At 40.5% G+C, this 19,180-nt stretch overlaps 1 protein-coding gene across 3 annotated transcripts in view; it reads left to right on the top strand.

Annotated features, from left to right (window-relative positions):
* Nucleotides 1–19,180, top strand: part of LOC122079964 (THO complex subunit 2-like) — a 55,407-nt gene continuing 36,227 nt past the window's right edge. For all 3 annotated transcript variants that reach the window (XM_042646795.1, XM_042646786.1, XM_042646780.1), the window contains exons 1-10: nt 1–473; nt 573–698; nt 2,711–2,752; nt 16,003–16,062; nt 16,171–16,233; nt 17,150–17,230; nt 17,472–17,546; nt 17,652–17,699; nt 17,878–17,946; nt 18,047–18,180. In XM_042646795.1, coding sequence (XP_042502729.1) covers nt 339–473; nt 573–698; nt 2,711–2,752; nt 16,003–16,062; nt 16,171–16,233; nt 17,150–17,230; nt 17,472–17,546; nt 17,652–17,699; nt 17,878–17,946; nt 18,047–18,180 — 833 coding nt within the window. In that variant the 5' untranslated portion in view covers nt 1–338. The remainder of the gene's footprint in view (nt 474–572; nt 699–2,710; nt 2,753–16,002; nt 16,063–16,170; nt 16,234–17,149; nt 17,231–17,471; nt 17,547–17,651; nt 17,700–17,877; nt 17,947–18,046; nt 18,181–19,180) is intronic.

Here is a 19,180-nt window from a genome sequence, read left to right as displayed (position 1 = left end):
CCGACGAATCAAAAATGGAAAAATTGGTAATTTCGCTAAATTCCAAGAGTACTTTATTTTCCCTACCTCCCTCATCCCTCCCAAGTTCTCCCGCTGCGAGGTCTCTAAAATAAAACCCATACAAGAAAAATCAGAAGAAAGAAGCAGCAGAAGAAGAAGGCACATCCTTAATTCTTTCCTTTTGCAGAATCCATTAGCCGATCTTCTCCGGGATGCTCTAACTCTTTCTCTCTATTAATGGAGATTTTGAATCTTTCATACACAACTCTCTTTCAGCAGCGTTTCTGAACAATTAATCTTTAGATCATTAAGCTCAAGGGTTTTCTTTATTCGCGAAGATGTCTCTCCCTCCAATTGAGTGTAAATATGTCACAGAGGAGTTCCTCCGGGAATGGAAAGATGGGAATAGCAATTTCGAAATGCAGACTCCGGTGCCAGTGGCTCGGTTTCTGTATGAGCTCTGTTGGACTATGGTATGCTCTTGGTCTTCCTTTTCTAACCAACCGGTTTTTTTGTTTTGTTCTTGTATTTTTTATGCTTCATGTGGGTTTTGATTATGGATGTTTTGCTAGGTACGAGGAGAATTGCCCTTCCAGAAGTGTAAAGCAGCGTTGGATTCAGTTGAGTTTGCTGATCAAGTATCCAATGAAGAGATTGGCTCAAATTTTGCCGATATCGTGACCCAAATGGCTCAAGATGTAAGTACTTCCCTCCGTGTTCGCTAAAACATACCCATCCAATGATTTGAATCCATTGGAGAAAGGCAAGCCTTGGTTGTTGGTTAGAAGAAACACGTCTCTCCTTCAAGTTGAATGCGAATGGTTTGGACTTTTTGTTTTCTCTTTTTGTATATTAATGTTAGCGTTATCGTTATCGGTATATGATGTTGAGTCTTTTATGATTGGAAAATGGTTGTGAAGCTGTGGCTCCGCACAATTAGAATATCTTGTATTCATAAAGTTGCGGAATTTAAGTTTAGCTATGTATGATATGGACTATGGAGTTGTTGACTTCTAGCATTACAGAAAAAGGTTTCCGTTTACTGGAAATTATTTTACTGGTAACTCCAAGGCTGTAGAGGTAATGACATGGAAAAGTTCTTACGGAGAAATGAAGCCAGTGTGTAGTTGCCTGGGTTTCTCTTGTGTCCAGATCAGCAGAAGCTTTTGTACTTGGGTTGTTATAGTGAGGGCTGACCTGGTGGTTTCGAGATTTTTGATTAATATTAAGCTCAGAAAAGCACATGATGATCATGGGTGAAGAAGGCTACATGTTAGAGGGAATATTGAGCCTTTCTTACAAAGTCTGTGACTAACCATTACTGCTCCCATCTAGTGTGTTAAAAGAAACTTCTCATTTTGATCTTTCATAGGCCACTTTTGCATTGGAAAAAAGTCAACTGTTCAAGTGGTTGAATACTTGAATGGTTTTACACCTAGAATGTAGTCAATCACATGATGGACTTGGCGACTTCAAATTCATTTCATTTAGAGATATGAAAACTAGGGGTGTCAACCGGTGTGGCTTAATGGGGCACCCCCAATTTTTACACTTTGCATTGTTCTTGACTGTTTATGGAGCGGGCCTTGAAAGGTTAGGCATGGACACATTAACATTCGGTCGGTCGGTAATAGGGCCATAATTGGTCTTTTTAATCGGTGCCGGTTTTTTGGGAGAAGAAAGTGAGCTTCAAAATAGAGTAATAAAATCAGAGAAAGAGAATGAAGGAGTTACAAATAGGGTTACATAGTGAGTTACAAAATTAGAGAGCAAGCAAGCAAGCAAGCTAGCATCAATAAGATTAAGGGGGTTCTTCTTTTAGATCCGGCCTTGTTTCGGATCTTGCGCTACTTGAAGTCTGCGCTGGGAAAAGGGATGCTCTTATCTTCCCATGGTCATCCACAAGTTGAGGCCTTTACTGATGCTGATTGGGGTAGCTCTCCTGATGATCGGTGATCAATGATCCACCATAGGCTGTGGTACTTTCGTGGGAGGTAACTTGGTTACTTGGAAGAGTATAAAGCAAACAGTTGTTGCTAGGTCCAGTGCTGAAGTTGAATTTCGAGCCATGTCTCATGGAATATGTGAGTTGATGTGGCTTCAATGACTCTTTAAAGATTTGGATATTCCTGTTTCCTTACCTATGATGTTGTATTGAGATAGTAAGTCAGCTATTAGTATTACTCACAATCCAGTTCAGCACGACCACACCAAGTGTGTGGAGATTGATCATTTCATTAAAGAGAAGTTAGATCAACGGCTTATTTGCATCCTTTTTGTCAAATATGGAGATCAATTAGCTGATGTTTGTATAAAGGATTTAAGTAATAAGTTATTTCATCCTATTGTGTGCAAGTTGGGCATGTGTGACATCTATGCACCAACTTAGGGGAGAGTGTTGTAGTATAGGAGTAAATTTGTCTATAGGGACATTATTGTACTTGTACCTGTGTCACTTATTGTAAATCAAGTGGGGCTGTTACATTGATAGACCAATCATTCCACTCAATTGAACAAATAATAATAGTAACAATAATAAAAACTGATGTTATTTTTATGCTTGGCCTACATTTGTCTTTGGTTTCATGGAGAACTGATGACTCCTTTTGACTTGTTTTCTCATTTACTTTTTCTTCTGTTTGATAGTATACCATCAGTTTTTTCAGGCATATATTTTTTACTTATCTTTGTTAATAATCCTTCTTTTCAGATTACAATGTCTGGGGAACACCGCGGCCGCCTCATCAAAATGGTAGATTTTTCACTTCCGCGGACTTTAGCTTGTCCTGTAATCATTAACATGTATAGTCTGTTTCATATCGATATTTAATATGTTTATTTCTTGTTTTTTCCCATGCAAGATGTGGGAAGCTGAAATGAGGATGTTAAAGTGGATGAGTAGTAAAAGTAGAAAAGATAAAATAAGGAATGATCAAATTAGAGTTAATTAGGAGTAGCTCCGATACATGATAAGTTGCGGGAAATTCGTTTGTGGTGGCATGGACATATGCGATAGAGACCTTTAATTCTCCAATTGGGGGGGGGGTGATGCGGATCCGGATTCCAAAGACTGAAATTGGATCGCTTAGCGCCCACAACAATGATAAAATATCTCAAGGTAATGGTTGAGGGGCAATCTTGTAAATTTAGGAACACTCAAGCACTTGAAAGAGTGGAAAATAACTAATGGGGTCAAACTAGCATAGAAAATTAGAAAAAGGGGTTTTTTGGAATTATAAGGAGTAGGGGAAATAATGTCACAACTATAGAGAATAGGGGCTTAGTTGTAATAATAGGACTAACTCTTTTAAAACAAAAGAAGAACCTGTTTCTTCTTCCCGATAGAAACCATAGTAGGCGGTAGACCAGCAAGCTTCGGCAGGGAAAGATCCACCAAGTCTTGTCGGCTGGACTTGAAATTCTGGGTGAAGGGTCGCCTCAACAGTCTTTACCTAACCCAGTTGAGTTCGGCTTCAAATAGTGCAGGAGAGGACAGATCTAAAGGCTTGCAACAGCATCTGGCGCAACAGTATGGAACCAGGTCTGAAACTGGGTTTGATTCTCTTAGTGGAAGGACCCTTTTGAGGTTTAGACTCTAGGGTTGATGTCGCCCAAGGGAAGACATCCTTCGCTCCAGATCTCAGTTTCTTCCGATAGGTACCAATGGAGATCAACCTCCAAATCTAGGGCTGGAAGTATCGCCCAGAACAGAGTAATTTTCAGGTACAAGAATTAAACAGCAAGAAATAGGAAAAAAAATAGAGAACAGAACGAAGATCAGAAGGGAAAGGAAGAGAAGGAAATTCAGAAAGGGAAGAATGGGATCACCCTCGGGTAGCCATGGTTCACAACCAAAAAAACTTAAATCAATTTCATTCAATCTAAACACTGAACTTCTCCATCGTTTACATGTCCAATATAAGGAAGAAAATCAAACAATTAATGGCAACTACTTGAAAGGAAACTATTCTAAAATTAGAAGCTAGCGAATTTAAAGATAACTTGTTTCTAAAACAAATGAAAATCAAATCAAAATATTTTTTTTTCCTAAGTCCATCGTGCAACTGCATCAGGGGGAGGGTGATTTGATTCAGATTTGTTAAAGTATATCGTCATGGGGAGTTTTGTGTAATGTGGGATAATGGGATAATGCTGAGTTGTAATCTGCTTTTTGTTATTTCCTTCTCTAGTTATTCCTCTTTATTGGAATTAGACTTAAGATTATCAGTAGGATTCCTACTAAGGATCGATGACTTAATATAATATAAGTATGAGGCTAGATCACAATAGGCGTTTCCATTTCCATTGTGTTCTAGCTGTCTCTCCCTCATCTCAGTCTCCATTGTATTTTCCTTCTCTCGGTTCTCTTCTTCTTCTCTGTAGATTCTGGTATTTGATTTTGCTACATGGTATCAAAACTTTGAAAAAAAAAAAAAAAAGCTTAGAAAAAAAAAGGGTTTCTTGCCCTCTTTTTTTTTTTTTTTCACGAAGACTGATCGTGCCCTAAATATTCCCTGTTGAATCCTATTCTCAGGTCTGGATTCCTCTTTCCCTTTACTTTTTCGTTACACTTCAAATAATGCTGTTCGATGAGAAGGTTCCCAAAGTCGAGGACTATGGATATGGATTCACGGTTGATACTAATTCAGACATTGAACACATAGAGTTAGTCATACCACCAAAATTCTTTAGAGATAAAATTTCTTGCCTCGAAACTACATTCCAAACATCTGTGAGCTAACATAATACTGCTATGGTCTGCAGATGGAGGTTCATCACACACAATTGATCCCTCAACTCTAAGAAACTTGAAGTTGAGTTTTTTTTTTTTCTTCCAAGTCGGGAGAATTGATGCAGATCACAGCTTGTGGAAGAAGAATAATTTTTAGATTTGGGTTAGGTTCATTTTTTTGGATTGAGCCCATGGTTCAATAAGTAAGGCCCAAATATATGTCCCCAGTGGGTTATATGGGTCATGGGCTAAGGAATTTTGACTTTTCTATTGTAATGAGCCCATTCTATAAGCCCAAATAGGAGGGACTTAGAGCCTACACGAAAATAGGGATTGATTTCTATTTTAGTTGTTTTTATTTTTCAGATTATGAACTTCCCATTTCTAAGGTTACTTATGTAAAAAAGGTAACAGTTCTCTCTACAATGGGAAGGTTCATATCAGTTGTTAGTTACTAGTCACTATTTTAGTTTGTTTCTATTTTCTAAAAGTAGGCTACATCCATATAAGCAAATTTAAGGCTTCAATCCATTCTAATGATTTTGATAATGAAAGAGTATTGGCTTTTTGCCTTTGATTGCTGTGAGATGTAGTTGTGTGGCGAGATGCCCCATTCCCCATTGGTTGGTGAGAGATTGTCCTAGGCCATAGGTGAGAGGCCTTGATCGCCTCTTCTTTTTCTCTTTGATTTTTCTGCAACTATACACCACCTTGTTCGAGCGATTTCTGCTGCTGTTGATGATCTACTGACACACCTGGTTACTGGCAATCTGTCTGCATACACAAGAAGTTTGGATGAAGTAGTGAATTAGTGACCAAGTCCTGCGGTTGCTAAGTCCCAAAGTTCTCCTGCTGCAACTGTTACTCCTATCAACCCCTAATTTGTCCACTAGATTACCAAGTAATTTGGGAGTCATCTTCAACCATTGGAGTCCTTCTCTCAACCAGAAATTGACTCTCATCCACTGGTAAGATCATTGTATCTCTGTGAGTTTCTAATTTCAGGTTCTACATTGTAATTTCAGATTTTACTCAACTCTCAATCCAGCCATCAATTGAAAATGATACTTGGAGAGTTAGCTCAATTGCCTAGTCTCTAAAACTGATTTAACTTTGAAGGTGATCTGCCCGTAGTTTGTGATAAACTGTTAGTTACTACTTACTAAATCTGGATTCCCTAAGTTCCTACTTTTATCTCCCTCGTGTAACTACCAATCATTCACTGTTGGATCTCTTGGAGACATTTGTGTTCTTCCATAGACCTACACATGGCTAGAATTTGGGCTCGATCTAAGCCTTGAGTCTGTAGCTATTGAACCCTTTGTTCTGCTGGAATATTACCCTATGGTTCTGCTTGTGGGTGGGGTATAACTACTTTTTGTTTTAGTTATTTTAACCCTATCAGCGCCTCATGTGCCTTGCACCTCACATGCCTTGTGTGCCTCAGCTTAGGTGGATAAAGACATGGAAAGGCAAGCCTGATTGACAGGCTATGCATCTGATCATGCTGGGGTACAAACCAGAGGCGCAGACTATGCACTTTGAATGCACTCCTCAATGTGCCTTAATAACACTTCCTAAAGGCCGCAGATGTGTTACTTTAAAAGCCTTAAGAGTCAGATTGGTTGTCAACTGAAGCATTCGGTGTTTCGTTCTCAAGAGGTGTGGTTATATTCTCTCCTAGTTGAATTCAATGTTGAGGAGCGCCTTAATAACGCTTCCTAAAGGCCACATATGTGTTACTTTAAAAGCCTTAAGAGTCAGATTGGTTGCCAACTGAAGCATGCGGTGTTTGGTTCTCAAGAGTGGTGGTTACATTCTCTCCTAGTTGAATTCAACGTTGAGGAGCGCCTTAATAACACTTCCTAAAGGCCACAGATGTGTTTCTTTGAAAGCCTTAAGAGTCAGATTGGTTGCCAACTGAAACATGCGGTGTTTGGTTCTCAAGAGGGGTGGTTATATTCTCTCCTGGTTGAATTCAACGTTGCCACAACGATTGAGAGGAATCTGTGCATCTCCAGTTCTAATTGTGTTCAGGTGCAACCATAGGTTCCAAAACCCTACCATGGGTCCACCCAGATTGATCCAACCACATGACTGACTGTTAGTACCACTGAACAGAGTATCATATGTAGAGTTTCAGAAACTCAAAAGGGTGATAGAAGGGAGGAGCTGGAAGAGATATAAGAAGGAGATGGATAAATAGAGGAAGAAAGAAATCTAAGAATAACTCACCTGAGATGGAGGAGGGTTGGATTAATGGAGAAGGGGAAGAAGGCCACACGGGCACCAGTTGCACTACAATAACAGTAACCAAAAAAAAAAAAAAAAAAAAACCAATTTTGTTTATTTCAATCTGCTCAATCGTGCTGGGTCACATTCATATAAATAAAGAGAAACAAGACTCCTAATCTCAACCCAAAACAGAAACCAACTCAATTTAGGAAACTGAAAAAGGCTCTCCAACATATCTAGCTCCATAAAGTAAAATAAAATATAATATTATGGGAATAACCTGAACAAATAAAGAAATCCCCTAAGAATCCTTATTGGACTGAAATCTTGGTTTAGATCCGGTTCGTCTTGGTCTGGTTTCCATATTGGGTCATGCCGTTACAGCCACAATAATTCTATTGTATCATGTTCATAACTGTGACTGCGATGTGATGAGAAAATTTAGATGTTGAATGAATACTTAGATGTGGAGGGAATGGTGGAGGAAATGTCACTTTGTTGTAGAACTCATGCGGGTGCCGGCATCATAATATGGGAGTTTTCATTTATATTATGGGTTTATTTTGTTGAACTGTTCCGGGTGCTGGGGGGTTATTTTAAAGTTAAATTGATTATGTTATATGAGTCCTACTCTTAGTAGGATTCGGAGATGATGTAGGGGGTTCCTAGGTGACTAGGTTTCCTACAAGATTAATTAACTAGGTAGGGTTAACTCAAGGGACTTGGGTAGATAGGACAAAAAAGAAATTCAGCAAATAAGATTAAGCATGCAAAATAGAATGAGACTAATAAATAAAATAGCAAAAAACAATAATAATCTAGGCGGAAAAACACATAAACTCTTACTTAAACTTCAAGTGAGGACATGGGGAAGGGAACAAACGTCATACGAATGTTAGGTTCAGCACAAATCAATCCATACACCAAATAAGATATGCAAACAATCAATGTCCTCTAGTAGTCAACTAAAATAGAAAATCAGCAAGGGTTTTGGAGATATAACAGTGACGAAACGCCTTAAAACAATGGGTAAAAATAGGCATAAACAAAAGGGCAAAGATTGATTTCAATGTTAATGGGCTGCAACATATAACAGAGATAAATGGAGGTGGGAGGGGTTTAGTTTAATTATTTACCTTGTTGCTGTCCTGGTATGGGGAGAAAAGAAGAAGTCGAAGTCCTCCAAAATAAAGAGTTGCAGTCCAACCTACTTGATGAAGAACAGCAGTCCCGATTGTTGGAGAAGTTCCAGCAGCAACCCAGTTGGGGTTTTCCTCGATGGAGATAATCTCTAATGATGGTGAACAATTTCTGCAATAGGGCAGTAGCAACAGGAAAGACAGAAAACAGAAAAGAGAGGGATGAAGGATGAGAAGGGGAGAAGGAGAATGAGAGAAAGAGCCGTGAGAGAGAGAGGAGGCAAGAAACAGAGGGAGACCGAGAGTGATAGATGAGAAGAGGGAGAGAGCAGCGAGAGAATTCTTAGGGGGGGTTTGGGGCTTGTTTTGCCTTCAATAATCTTCATTCATTCATTAATTTGGAACCATGGCCAATGGCCTTACATAAATAAGAGACTAATTACTAAAAAGAAAAGAATATTCTAGGAATGCTATTTCATAAACAAAGAAACTTTCTAAAAAGAAATCAATAGGATATTTACTTAGTTTCCTAATTGACTTAAAGACTCAAATAAACAAAATCCTAGGAAATAAAACTAACATATCAGATTTGGTGAGGACCACACAATCTTGGCAAAATCCTAGGAAATAAAACTATTAACATATCAGATTTGATGGGGGCCACACAATCTTGGCAAAGAAAGGAAGGAGATGACTCGATCCAGCGCTGGGAAGGCTGGATCGAGCCTTCCTTTTCTTTTTTTTTTTTTTTTTCTTCTTCTCTCTTCTTCTTCCTCCTCCTTCTAATCCTCCAACCACAAAGAAGGTTGGGTCTTCTTCTTCCTTCGGTTGTACGTCTTGATGTCCCCATCAACTCTCCCCGGCTTGGAAGAATTCACCTCCGGTGAATTAAAGCTCATGTGATACTCAAATAGGTCTGGGTTGAGTTGTTGGACTTATTGCATTGTGATCCAGGTGTTGTCAATTTCTGGACGTCCACGCCACTTGACCAAGAACTCTCTAGAACCTCCAGTGTGTGTGGACACAATCCTTTCATCAAGAATTTTCTCAACTTCTTCAGTTCTTCTCGTGACCTTAGGCACAGGTGGTAATGAGGTGGGGGGAAGTGGTTGGCTTGGCTCAGAAGTCTTATCAATGTTGAAGGGGAAGTCTTCAAGGTCATCAGGATAAAAAGGGGTAAAGGTAGAGGTACCATGGTATGGGACTAGGTCTTCAACATTGAAAATATTACTGATCTCCATGTTAGCTGGCAGATCAAGAACATACGCATTGGCACCTATCCTCTTGAGTACCTTGAACGGACCTGTGCTATGAGCATGTAGCTTGCTCGCTTTTCCCCTAACAAAACGTTGCGGCTTGATTCTTACCATCATCATATCGCCCTCTTGAAACTCTTGTAGCCTTCTGTGTACATCTGCCTTCGATTTGTATTGCTCATTGCTCAGTGCTATCTGTTTTCTTATACCTGCATGCAAATCATGTATATGCTGAGCAAAAGATTCGACTGACTGGGAGGCCCTGGAACTAGACACGACTGGGATAAGGTCTATGGGTGCCCGAGGCTGGTATCCTAAACAGATCTCAAAGGGGGACAGACCAGTGGTACGGTTCTGAGAACTATTATATGCAAACTTAGCCTGGCTAAGGACTCGATCTCAACTGGTAAGGTGTTCTCCTATGAGCCAACACAATAAATTCCCTAAGCTCCTATAGATAACCTCGGTCTGGCCATCGGTCTGAGGGTGAAAAGCGGAGGAGAAACGGAGCTTCGTGCCCATCATCCGCCATAGGGTCCTCCAAAAATGACTAGTGAACTAAACATTCCTATCGGACACTATGGTGAGGGGTAACCCATGTACTTGACAACCTCATTAAAGAAAATTTGGCTACTATGGATGCATCGGAGGTCTTAGAGCATAGGATGAAATGGGCCATCTTCGAGAAGCGTTCCACAACCACATAAACAGAATCATGGCCTCTCGAAGTTCTTGGTAGACCAAGCACGAAGTCCATACTAAGGTCCTGCCAAGGGGAATGGGGAACGGGTAGGGGAGTGTACAAACCCGTATTTTGCTTTTGTTGTTTGGTGGTCTGGCATGTCCTACACTGACTCACAACTCTAGCAACATCCCTCTTCAGTCCTAGCCAAAAAAATCGGTTCTCAACGAGGGTGATGGTCTTATCGCGACCGAAGTGGCCAACGACTCCCCCAGCATACAAATTCCATATCAGGAAATCTCGGAGTGAAGTCCTGGGAATGCACAACTTGCTTCCTTTAAAAAGAAAGCCCTCCCTAAGTAGGTAGTCCGAGTGGTTGACTGGGTTGTCTTCATTCAAGGAAGTGAACGGCTCACTAAAATCAGGACAGGTGGGGTATTGGTCCTTGACTCGCTCGAACCCTACAACCTCTACACTCATTGCCTGGAGTAGCAAACTAGTCCGACTCCTAGCATTGGTGCGAATGAGGAACATGTTCATCCGGCTCAGTGCATCTGCAGCAGTATTCTCGACACCAGGTCTGTGCTTGAGTACAAAAGTGTACTCTTGGATAAACTCAACCCACTTGGCATGCCTCTGGTTAAGCTTCTTTTGGGCACTCAAGTATCTCAGAGCTTAGTGGTCAGGGAATAGCACGAATTCTTGCGGTAAAAGGTAATGTCGTCAATAGCGCAGTGATTGGACAACCGCATAGAATTCCTTGTCGTATGTGGAATATCGTTGCCTAGCTTCATTAAGCTTCTCACTAAAATAGGCAATAGGGTGGCCCTCTTGTCCTAGGACACCACTTATCCCAATACCAGATGCATCACAATTCACTTCGAAGACCTTAGAGAAATCTGGGAGGCGCAGGACTGGAGCTTCAGTCATAAGCTTTTTAATCTCATTAAAGGCCTTCGTAGCACTCTTAGTCCATTGAAACTCCTTTTTCATGCAATCGGTGATAGGAGACATAATGGAACTAAACCGGTAGATGAATCTTCTGTAGAAAGTGGCTAAGCCATGAAAGCTTCGTACCTCATGAATGTTAGTTGGCTCAGGCCACTCTACAATCGCTCACTATCTTAGGGTCAGCAGATACTCCCTAAGCTGACACAACAAATCCCAGGAAGATGACTTGATCACTCATGAAGGTGCACTTATTGAGGTTGACATAGAGTTTCTCTTGTAAGAGCACATGAAAAACCTTTTGTAAGTGATCCAAGTGGGAAGACGGGGTCTTACTATAGATGAGGATGTCATCAAAGTAAACCACAGGAAACTTGCCCATAAACGGTTGAAGCACTTGATTCATTATCCTCATGAAGGTGCTAGGTGCATTTGACAAGCCAAAAGGCATGACTAACCAATCAAAGAGGCCATCCTTCGTCTTGAAGGCTGTCTTCCACTCATCTCCAGGCCTAACCCTAATCTGGTGGTACTCGCTCTTGAGATCAATCTTCGAAAGGATCGAAGAGTTGGCCATCATATCCAACATGTCATCAAGCCTAGGGATAGGGAACCTATATTTGATGGTGATCTTATTGATGGCCTTACTATCAGCACACATACGCTAGGTGCCATCTTTCTTTGGCGTGAGCAAGGCAGGTACAACACACGGGCTAAGGTTTTCTCTAATGAATCCCTTCTGCAATAGTTCATCCACTTGCCGTTTGAGTTCGGCGTGTTCTTTGGGATTCATTCGGTAATAGGGTAAGTTCGGGAGGGAGGATCCTGGAACTAAGTCAATAGCGTGTTGGATGTCATGCATAGGCGGTAACTCATCAGGTAGTTCCTTAGGGAATAACCTCTCGAATTTCCTCAACAAGGGTTGCACTTCTCTAGGAGCCTCAGTGAATAAGCGTGACCTATCGGTATTACTTTGTACGACAACTAGAGCATAAATCACCCCTGACTCGTGACACTCCTTCAAATTGTTGTTGATTTAAAATGTTGAGTGTTTTGGTGGGGGTGTGTTTGGATGTACTTCTCTTGTGTTCTGGAACCCTAACTTCCCATGGGCATTGGGGGTCAGTCTGATTTTCTTCCCTTTGAACTCAAAGACATAGGTGTTAGACTTCCCGTAATTGGTGACATCCCGGTTATATAACCAGGGTCTACCTAGAATGATGTGGGCAACATCCATCTCTAGGACATCACACCACACTCGATCCTCATATCCTACAAAGTGTAGGGGAACTAAACACCTCAGATTAACGGGAATGGTGGACTGATCAACCAAGGCAACCTTGTAAGGCTTGGGGTGGGGTTTAGGTTTGAGGCCCATTCGAGCAACAACGCTCTTGGCGACCACATTCATGCAACTCTCGCTGTCTATGGTGACGCGGTAGTTCTTGCCCTGATGACATGTGTAAGTGATGAAAATATTAGTTTGTCGCCAATCATCGCTACTCTTAGGTTGTGAGACCATGCAATGCACAATACCGAGCTTGAGGTCACCGGCCTCCTCGGTGTCCTCATCAGATATGGTCTCATCTGGTCTATGGTCCTCATACTCATGGTTCTGAAAGCCCTCTTGTTCACTTTCTTCAGGGGTATGCTCTCCTACATAAAGATTCCTATTGGGACACTCTCTGGAGAAGTGACCAAACCCATGACACTTGAAGCACTGTTGTTGCCCACTACTCTTGGGTGCTTCTCCCAAAATTCCTTTATCCTTGTGGTCAAATTGAAGCTGTGGTGTAGCAGGGGGTTTTGGGAATCCAGTTGAGCCTTAGGGTGGTTTTCTAAATTGGGACTCCCCAGCTTGGAGGCTCTTCCTCTGAGAATTAGTTCTCATGGAGGATTCCACCTCAAGGGCTATCCTGAAGGCCTGTGGAACGTCTCGCACCAGGTGGGGTGCCATACGAGACTGAATTTCGGAGTTGAGCCCGGTACGGAATCTGGATAGCGTCTGCTCAAAATCCTCTCGAATACGGCTTCTAATTTTCAATTCATTGAACTTGCTCATGTGTTCGGTCACAGTCAACTTCCCTTGCTTCAGGGTATTCATTTCACTCAACAACTGGAGCCTATAAGTGATGGGCAAAAATTTCCTCTTGAGCCGCTCTTGCATTTCTACCCAAGTGGTGATTGGCTCAAGTTCTAAGTGGTCCTCCTGGTACTCTAGGCTTGTCCAGAAGTCCTAAGCAGCTCCAATAAGTTTGAACTTAGCAAATCGGTAGTGGACTTCCTCTGGCATATCGTAGAAATCGAAGTACCTATCCATTTGCTTGATTCAATCTAGAAGGATCCTAGCATCAATTTGACCATCGTAGGTAGGGGCATCTACCTTAATCATCTCTCTGACGTCAAAGCCACTATCATGATGCTCATAACCCTCATCATCTCCATATTGGGTTTGGCATCTTGGTGGTGGGCCTCGACCCCTACCCTGATCCCTACCACGCCTTAGGCCTTGGAAGTTATCCCCTATCTGGTCATAACCATCAGTTTAGTTATTTTTGTCTACTTCCTCAGGGTTAGAGCCCTTGCCCCTAGGTTCAGTGCCAGTTGTGTTACGGCCTTGTCGTCTATCAGGGTTTTGGGCACTTGTCTCGAGGGCAGCCAACTTATCGGTAAGGGCTTGGAGATGGGCAGCTTGTGTTTCTTGTATGGCTTGGACGGCTTTCATGAATTCAGCCAGTTGCTCAGATTGGGTGGAGGTGCTAGGAGGGTCAGACATATCTTGGTATACTCTACCACTGCGAGTGGACATAAGAAGATGGGCAGCCAATGGTGCGGTTGCCACCAAAGACTCAAGGTTTACTCAGAGTCTCCAATTGAGACAGGTAGTGAGTGCTCTCAATCTTGAGGTCAGAAATCTCCTTCTCAAGTATATGCTTTTGGAGGGAATAGCGTCCAATGCTATTTGGTCCCGCCAACTTAAGAAAGAAAAGGGTGTCCTCTAATCTATGGTATCGTTCTCTTAGCTCAGACTCGACCACGGACAGATGGTGATGGAGACTAGACCTCAAAAGGTAAGACATGTAAACAAGGGACAGCAGTACCTAATTACCCTTAACCTGGACAAAACTATGCTCTGATACCAAGATGATGTAGGGGGTTTCTAGGTGACTAGGTTTCCTACAAGATTAATTAACTAGGTAGGGTTAACTCAAGGGACTTGGGTAGATAGGACAAAAAAGAAACTCAGAAAACAAGATTAAGAATGCAAAATAGAATGAGACTAACGAACAAAGTGGCAAAAAACAATAATAATCTAGGCGGAAAAACACATAAACTCTTACTTAAGCTTCAAGTGAGGACATGGGGAAGGGAACAAACGTCATACGAATGTTAGGTTCAGCACAAATCAATCCAGACACCAAATAAGATATGCAAACAATCAATGTCCTCTAGCAGCCAACTAAAATAGAAAATCAGCAAGGGTTTTGGAGATATAATAGTGACAAAACGTCTTAAAACAATGGGTAAAAATAGGCATAAACAAAAGGGCAAAGGCTGGTTTCAATGTTAATGGGCTGCAACATATAACAGGGATAATTGGAGGTGGGAGGGGTTTAGTTTAATTATTTACCTTGTTGCTGTCCTAGTCTGAGGAGAAAAGAAGAAATCGAAGTCCTCCAAAATAAAGAGTTGCAGTCCAACCTATTTGATGAAGAACAGCAGTCCCGATTGTTGGAGAAGTTCCAGCAGCAACCCAGTTGGGGTTTTCCTCGATGGAGACAATCTCTAATGATGGTGAACAATTTCTGCAATAGGGCAGTAGCAACAGGAAAGACAGAACACAGAAAAGAGAGGGATGAAGGATGAAAAAGGGAGAAGGAGAATGAGAGAGAGAGCCGTGAGAGAGAGAGGAGGCGAGAAACAGAGGGAGACCGAGAGTGAGAGATGAGAAGAGGGAGAGAGCAGCGAGAGAATTCTTAGGGGGGGTTTGGGGGCTGTTTTGCCTTCAATAATCTTCATTCATTCATTAATTTGGAACCATGGCCAATGGCCTTACATAAATAAGAGACTAATTACTAAAAAGAAAAGAATATTCTAGGAATGCTATTTCATAAACAAAGAAACTTTCTAAAAAGAAATCAATAGGATATTTACTTAGTTTCCTAATTGACTTAAAGACTCAAATAAACAAAATCCTACGAAATAAAACTACGAACATATCAGATTTGCTGGGGGCCACACAATCTTAGCAAAATTCTAGGAAATAAAACTACTAACATATCAGATTTGGTGGAAGCCACACAATCTTGGAAAAGAAAGGAAGGAGAGGACTCGATCCAGCGCTGGGAAGGCTGGATCGAGCCTTCCTTTTCTTTTTTTTTTTCTTCTTTCTTCTTCTTCCTCCTTCTAATCCTCCAACCACAAAGAAGGTTGGGTCTTCTTCTTCTTCCTTCGGCTGTACGTCTTGATGTCCCCATCAGGAGAAGTGAGTCCTTCAGTCTTTCCATGTGGGGATGTTTTGTATTTTGTGTTTTTCTAGTTCAAAATCCAAGTGCTTTTGGTTGAGTTTGGGTAGGAATCAGCCTAAGGCATCCCAACTGTGTCATTTATATATGGTTGTATTAGAATTTTTTTTTTCTTTCTTTCTGTCCTTTTTTTTTTTTTTTTTTTTTTTTTCTGTTGACTTTAATAGTATGGTTTATTACTTTATTTCTTAGGTAAGAGAATGGTTCTCTTGGGCAAACATAAACCCAAGAGTCATCCTTTCTTGTTTTGGGATGGTACCTGGTCATCGTTTTTCTGTAGAAGGTGCTAAATGAGTGGGATGAGTCCTTGGAGGGGCTTCCTTTGTGCTCCTCGGTTCTTATTTATTTTATATTTTTTTTAATCTACTGTCTTTTAAATTGGTTATACTTACAAGTTCAATTCTACATTGTGATGTAAGTTTTTTGTTTGTTTTCTACCTCTGATATGGTTCTTATTTTTTTATTTTATTTTAAACTACTTTAGGCGAAATGGCTAGTGGAGTCTGCCTTTGTTCCTTTGCGGCTTTTCCAGGAGCGATGTGAGGTGGGTTTAGTTTTTCTTAGACAATTGTTCTACTATTTCTCTTGGTTAATACGGCATGAATTTATTTCCCTTTTGTAGTTTTTATTTTTGTCTCTTACAATATTGTAGGAAGAATTCCTGTGGGAGGCTGAAATGATCAAGATAAAGGCTCAAGATTTAAAGGCGAAAGAGGTAAGCATATTAGAATTATTTGAACCTGAACATATTAAATTTGCTGGTACAGCTCATAAGTAACGATTGGTATAGCTCATATTGTTGGCCAACACAGACTGATAATATGAAGTACATGTACTATGGTCAGATTTAACGCAAAGATTGTAACGCCCCAGGCCCCCAGCCCTGTTAACATTGGCACAATATTGTCCACTTTGGCCATGGACCTCAAGGCTTTAAAATGCATTGTGCCATTAAGGAGACTAGACGTTATCAACTTGCATAGAAACCTCCCCTTAGGCGATGTGGCACTAAAGTTTGCACACCATCACCAATCTTTCAAACCCCCTGGTATTTAGCCGTCTCTTGATGGGGACCCCTCAACAATCTCTGAGGCAGGTCCGATACACTTGCCATATCTTGGGTGTCACAAAGATCACTTGGGTATGCTAATATTTATGCATGCTGTTTTGGGTTCTCGAGTTTCCTAATGTACTAGTAGTAGATATGGTTCATTAGCTTTTGGTGTATCAAACTATTGTGTATCCACTATCCCCCTATGAGTAACACATGGGATCACTGTTTACCGCAAAAAAGAAATTGATCATATTTTGAAGTGTGAGGAAACACACTATACTCCCATTAGTGTTTGAAAATAGATACTAAAAGAAGCATTAAAGTCTACTTTGAAGTCCGAAGGTGCTGTTATTATTTTTTACTTTGTGTTTTGACAAATAGGCATGGAGAAACATGTTAGTGCTCATAGATAATGGTCAGAATCCTACGTGCTGACAGTCATATCTCCTAGAAAATGCACATGCACCTGATTCTTGTGACAGATTATACACAATAACTTGGTCTACATGTATGTAATTCCTGTTCTATATATATATATATATATATATATATTTTTTTCCATTTTTGTATATTGCAGGTGAGAGTAAACACTCGCCTTCTATATCAGCAAACAAAATTTAACCTTCTCCGGGAAGAGAGTGAGGGTTATGCCAAACTGGTATGGTTATATTTTGGATTTTTTTTTTTAAATTTCTTATTATGCAAGTATATGTTGAGTTTTCAATGACTAGGCCGTTCACTTTTCTACTTCCAAATTCAAGAAGTGACTCACTGAATCCTTAGATACTAGGCTACAAGAACGTGACTGAGTTTTCCTAGTAATATACTTTCTAGCTTTTTATTGTTTGAAGAGATCATCAGCTTTCCTTCCCGCTATTCACTGTCAGTGAACTTTGTAGGTCACACTTCTCTGTCAAAGTGGTTCTGAAGCTTCAACTCATAATGTGTCGGCTGCAACTATAAGCATAATTAAGGTCTGACCTCATTGTTTTATCTTTTAGCAATCTGATTTTGTAATGACTATTCTAATCCATTGCAGCAGTCACTTATATATATTTTTTTTAATGTAACTTTTTCAGTCATTAATTGGGCACTTTGATCTGGACCCAAATCGTGTCTTTGATATTGTAAGTGGTTTTTGTTTTCTTTTTCTGTTCTTCTAAAATTTTTGGTGGTCTTATTAAAAGATTTAATTTTTGTTATAGAAAATGGTAGTAATTGTGAAACATTTAGCAAACAAAAAAAATCACTGTTAGCTAAATTCTCATGTTTTGGCTGTGATATTTTATTTTTGTGATGCATCAGGTTTTGGAGTGTTATGAACTTCAGCCCAATAACAATATATTCTTAGACCTGATACCTATATTTCCTAAGGTAGGGAGGTATATGCTGTTACAATTTGAATAACATTCTAATGTCTGTGTTATGTTCTTGAGAAATTCAGCCGTTTCCTCATTAATTTCCTGCCTTACAGTCCCATGCTTCTCAAGTGCTGGGGTTTAAATTTCAATCTTATCAGCGGATGGAAGTGAATAGTCCTGTGCCTTTTGGGTTTTATCGGCTTGCAGCAATGTTGGTGAAAGAGGAGTTCATTGATCTTGATAGCATGTAAGTATTGTATTTAGTTTTGTTATGTGTTAATTTTGCGGTTTGATCTCTGTCAATAATCATCCGAGCATGTGCTTACATAGCACTCATGCTGGTGGTTGATGTGGGATGTCTATAGCAAGAAGAAATTCCAGTCTGGGTTTATTGTTGTTGCACTAAGAATGTTTGAACCGCGATAATGAATGCTTGCTGTTCTTGAGTACTTTTCTACTAGCAGTTGCATAATGCTCTGAATAATACTTGGTCCTCCTCGGTAATTTCTCTCTCAGCAAGTGGGTACATGACGATGCAGCCTTGGTTCTGATCTGTTGCTCTGTATTCACCATGAGCTGGCTTGTTGGACATGTTTCAATTGTGGACTGTTGTTTGATTTGTTGTGACTTGTGAGCAGACTCAGTTTTTAAGGATGGGAGGTTTTATCAATTGAGACACGAATTCTTGAATGGTTTGATGTGAAGATGGGAGTCTAGTTGTATGCCTCTGGTTTTTTTATGGATGCTGAATAAAAAATAAAGGTTTATAATTTTCCTCCATAAAAAATATCTTCTTGCGTACATTTCGTTAGGGTGGCTATGTTTTGAAGAAGACTGCGGAAATGTTCTTGGAAGGAGATTTGAGAGCACTTCCATTAAATAGTTGACAGAATTTCATGTAATACATCCTTTGGTATGGGCTGATGCTTGCTGGGTAGGGTAATGGCTGTCTGGCTAGATTTTGGGATGGATACATTTGTATTTTGAAAAGAATAATTTGAGGTCAACAAATGGAACATTGATACACGATTAATTGAAACCTTGGTGTATGAATTGTTGCTGGTGCAGCTTTGATTATGGCTGGCTGTTGGACACTATTGGTGCTTTAATCCAGGGTCTATGCTTTTTCTGGTGGTTTACCTCATCTTGTATACGGGGGTAGGGCTGGTAGCTACTGAATGGAGTGACTTTTGTTATCATGAAGATTACTGAATTTGACCATGGATTTCTGTCAGAGTGAAGCTCTG

Source organism: Macadamia integrifolia, chromosome 1 (genome assembly GCF_013358625.1).
Source record: "Macadamia integrifolia cultivar HAES 741 chromosome 1, SCU_Mint_v3, whole genome shotgun sequence".
In the NCBI taxonomy this organism is placed as follows: domain Eukaryota; kingdom Viridiplantae; phylum Streptophyta; class Magnoliopsida; order Proteales; family Proteaceae; genus Macadamia; species Macadamia integrifolia.
This window is presented reverse-complemented; position numbering and strand designations above follow the sequence as displayed.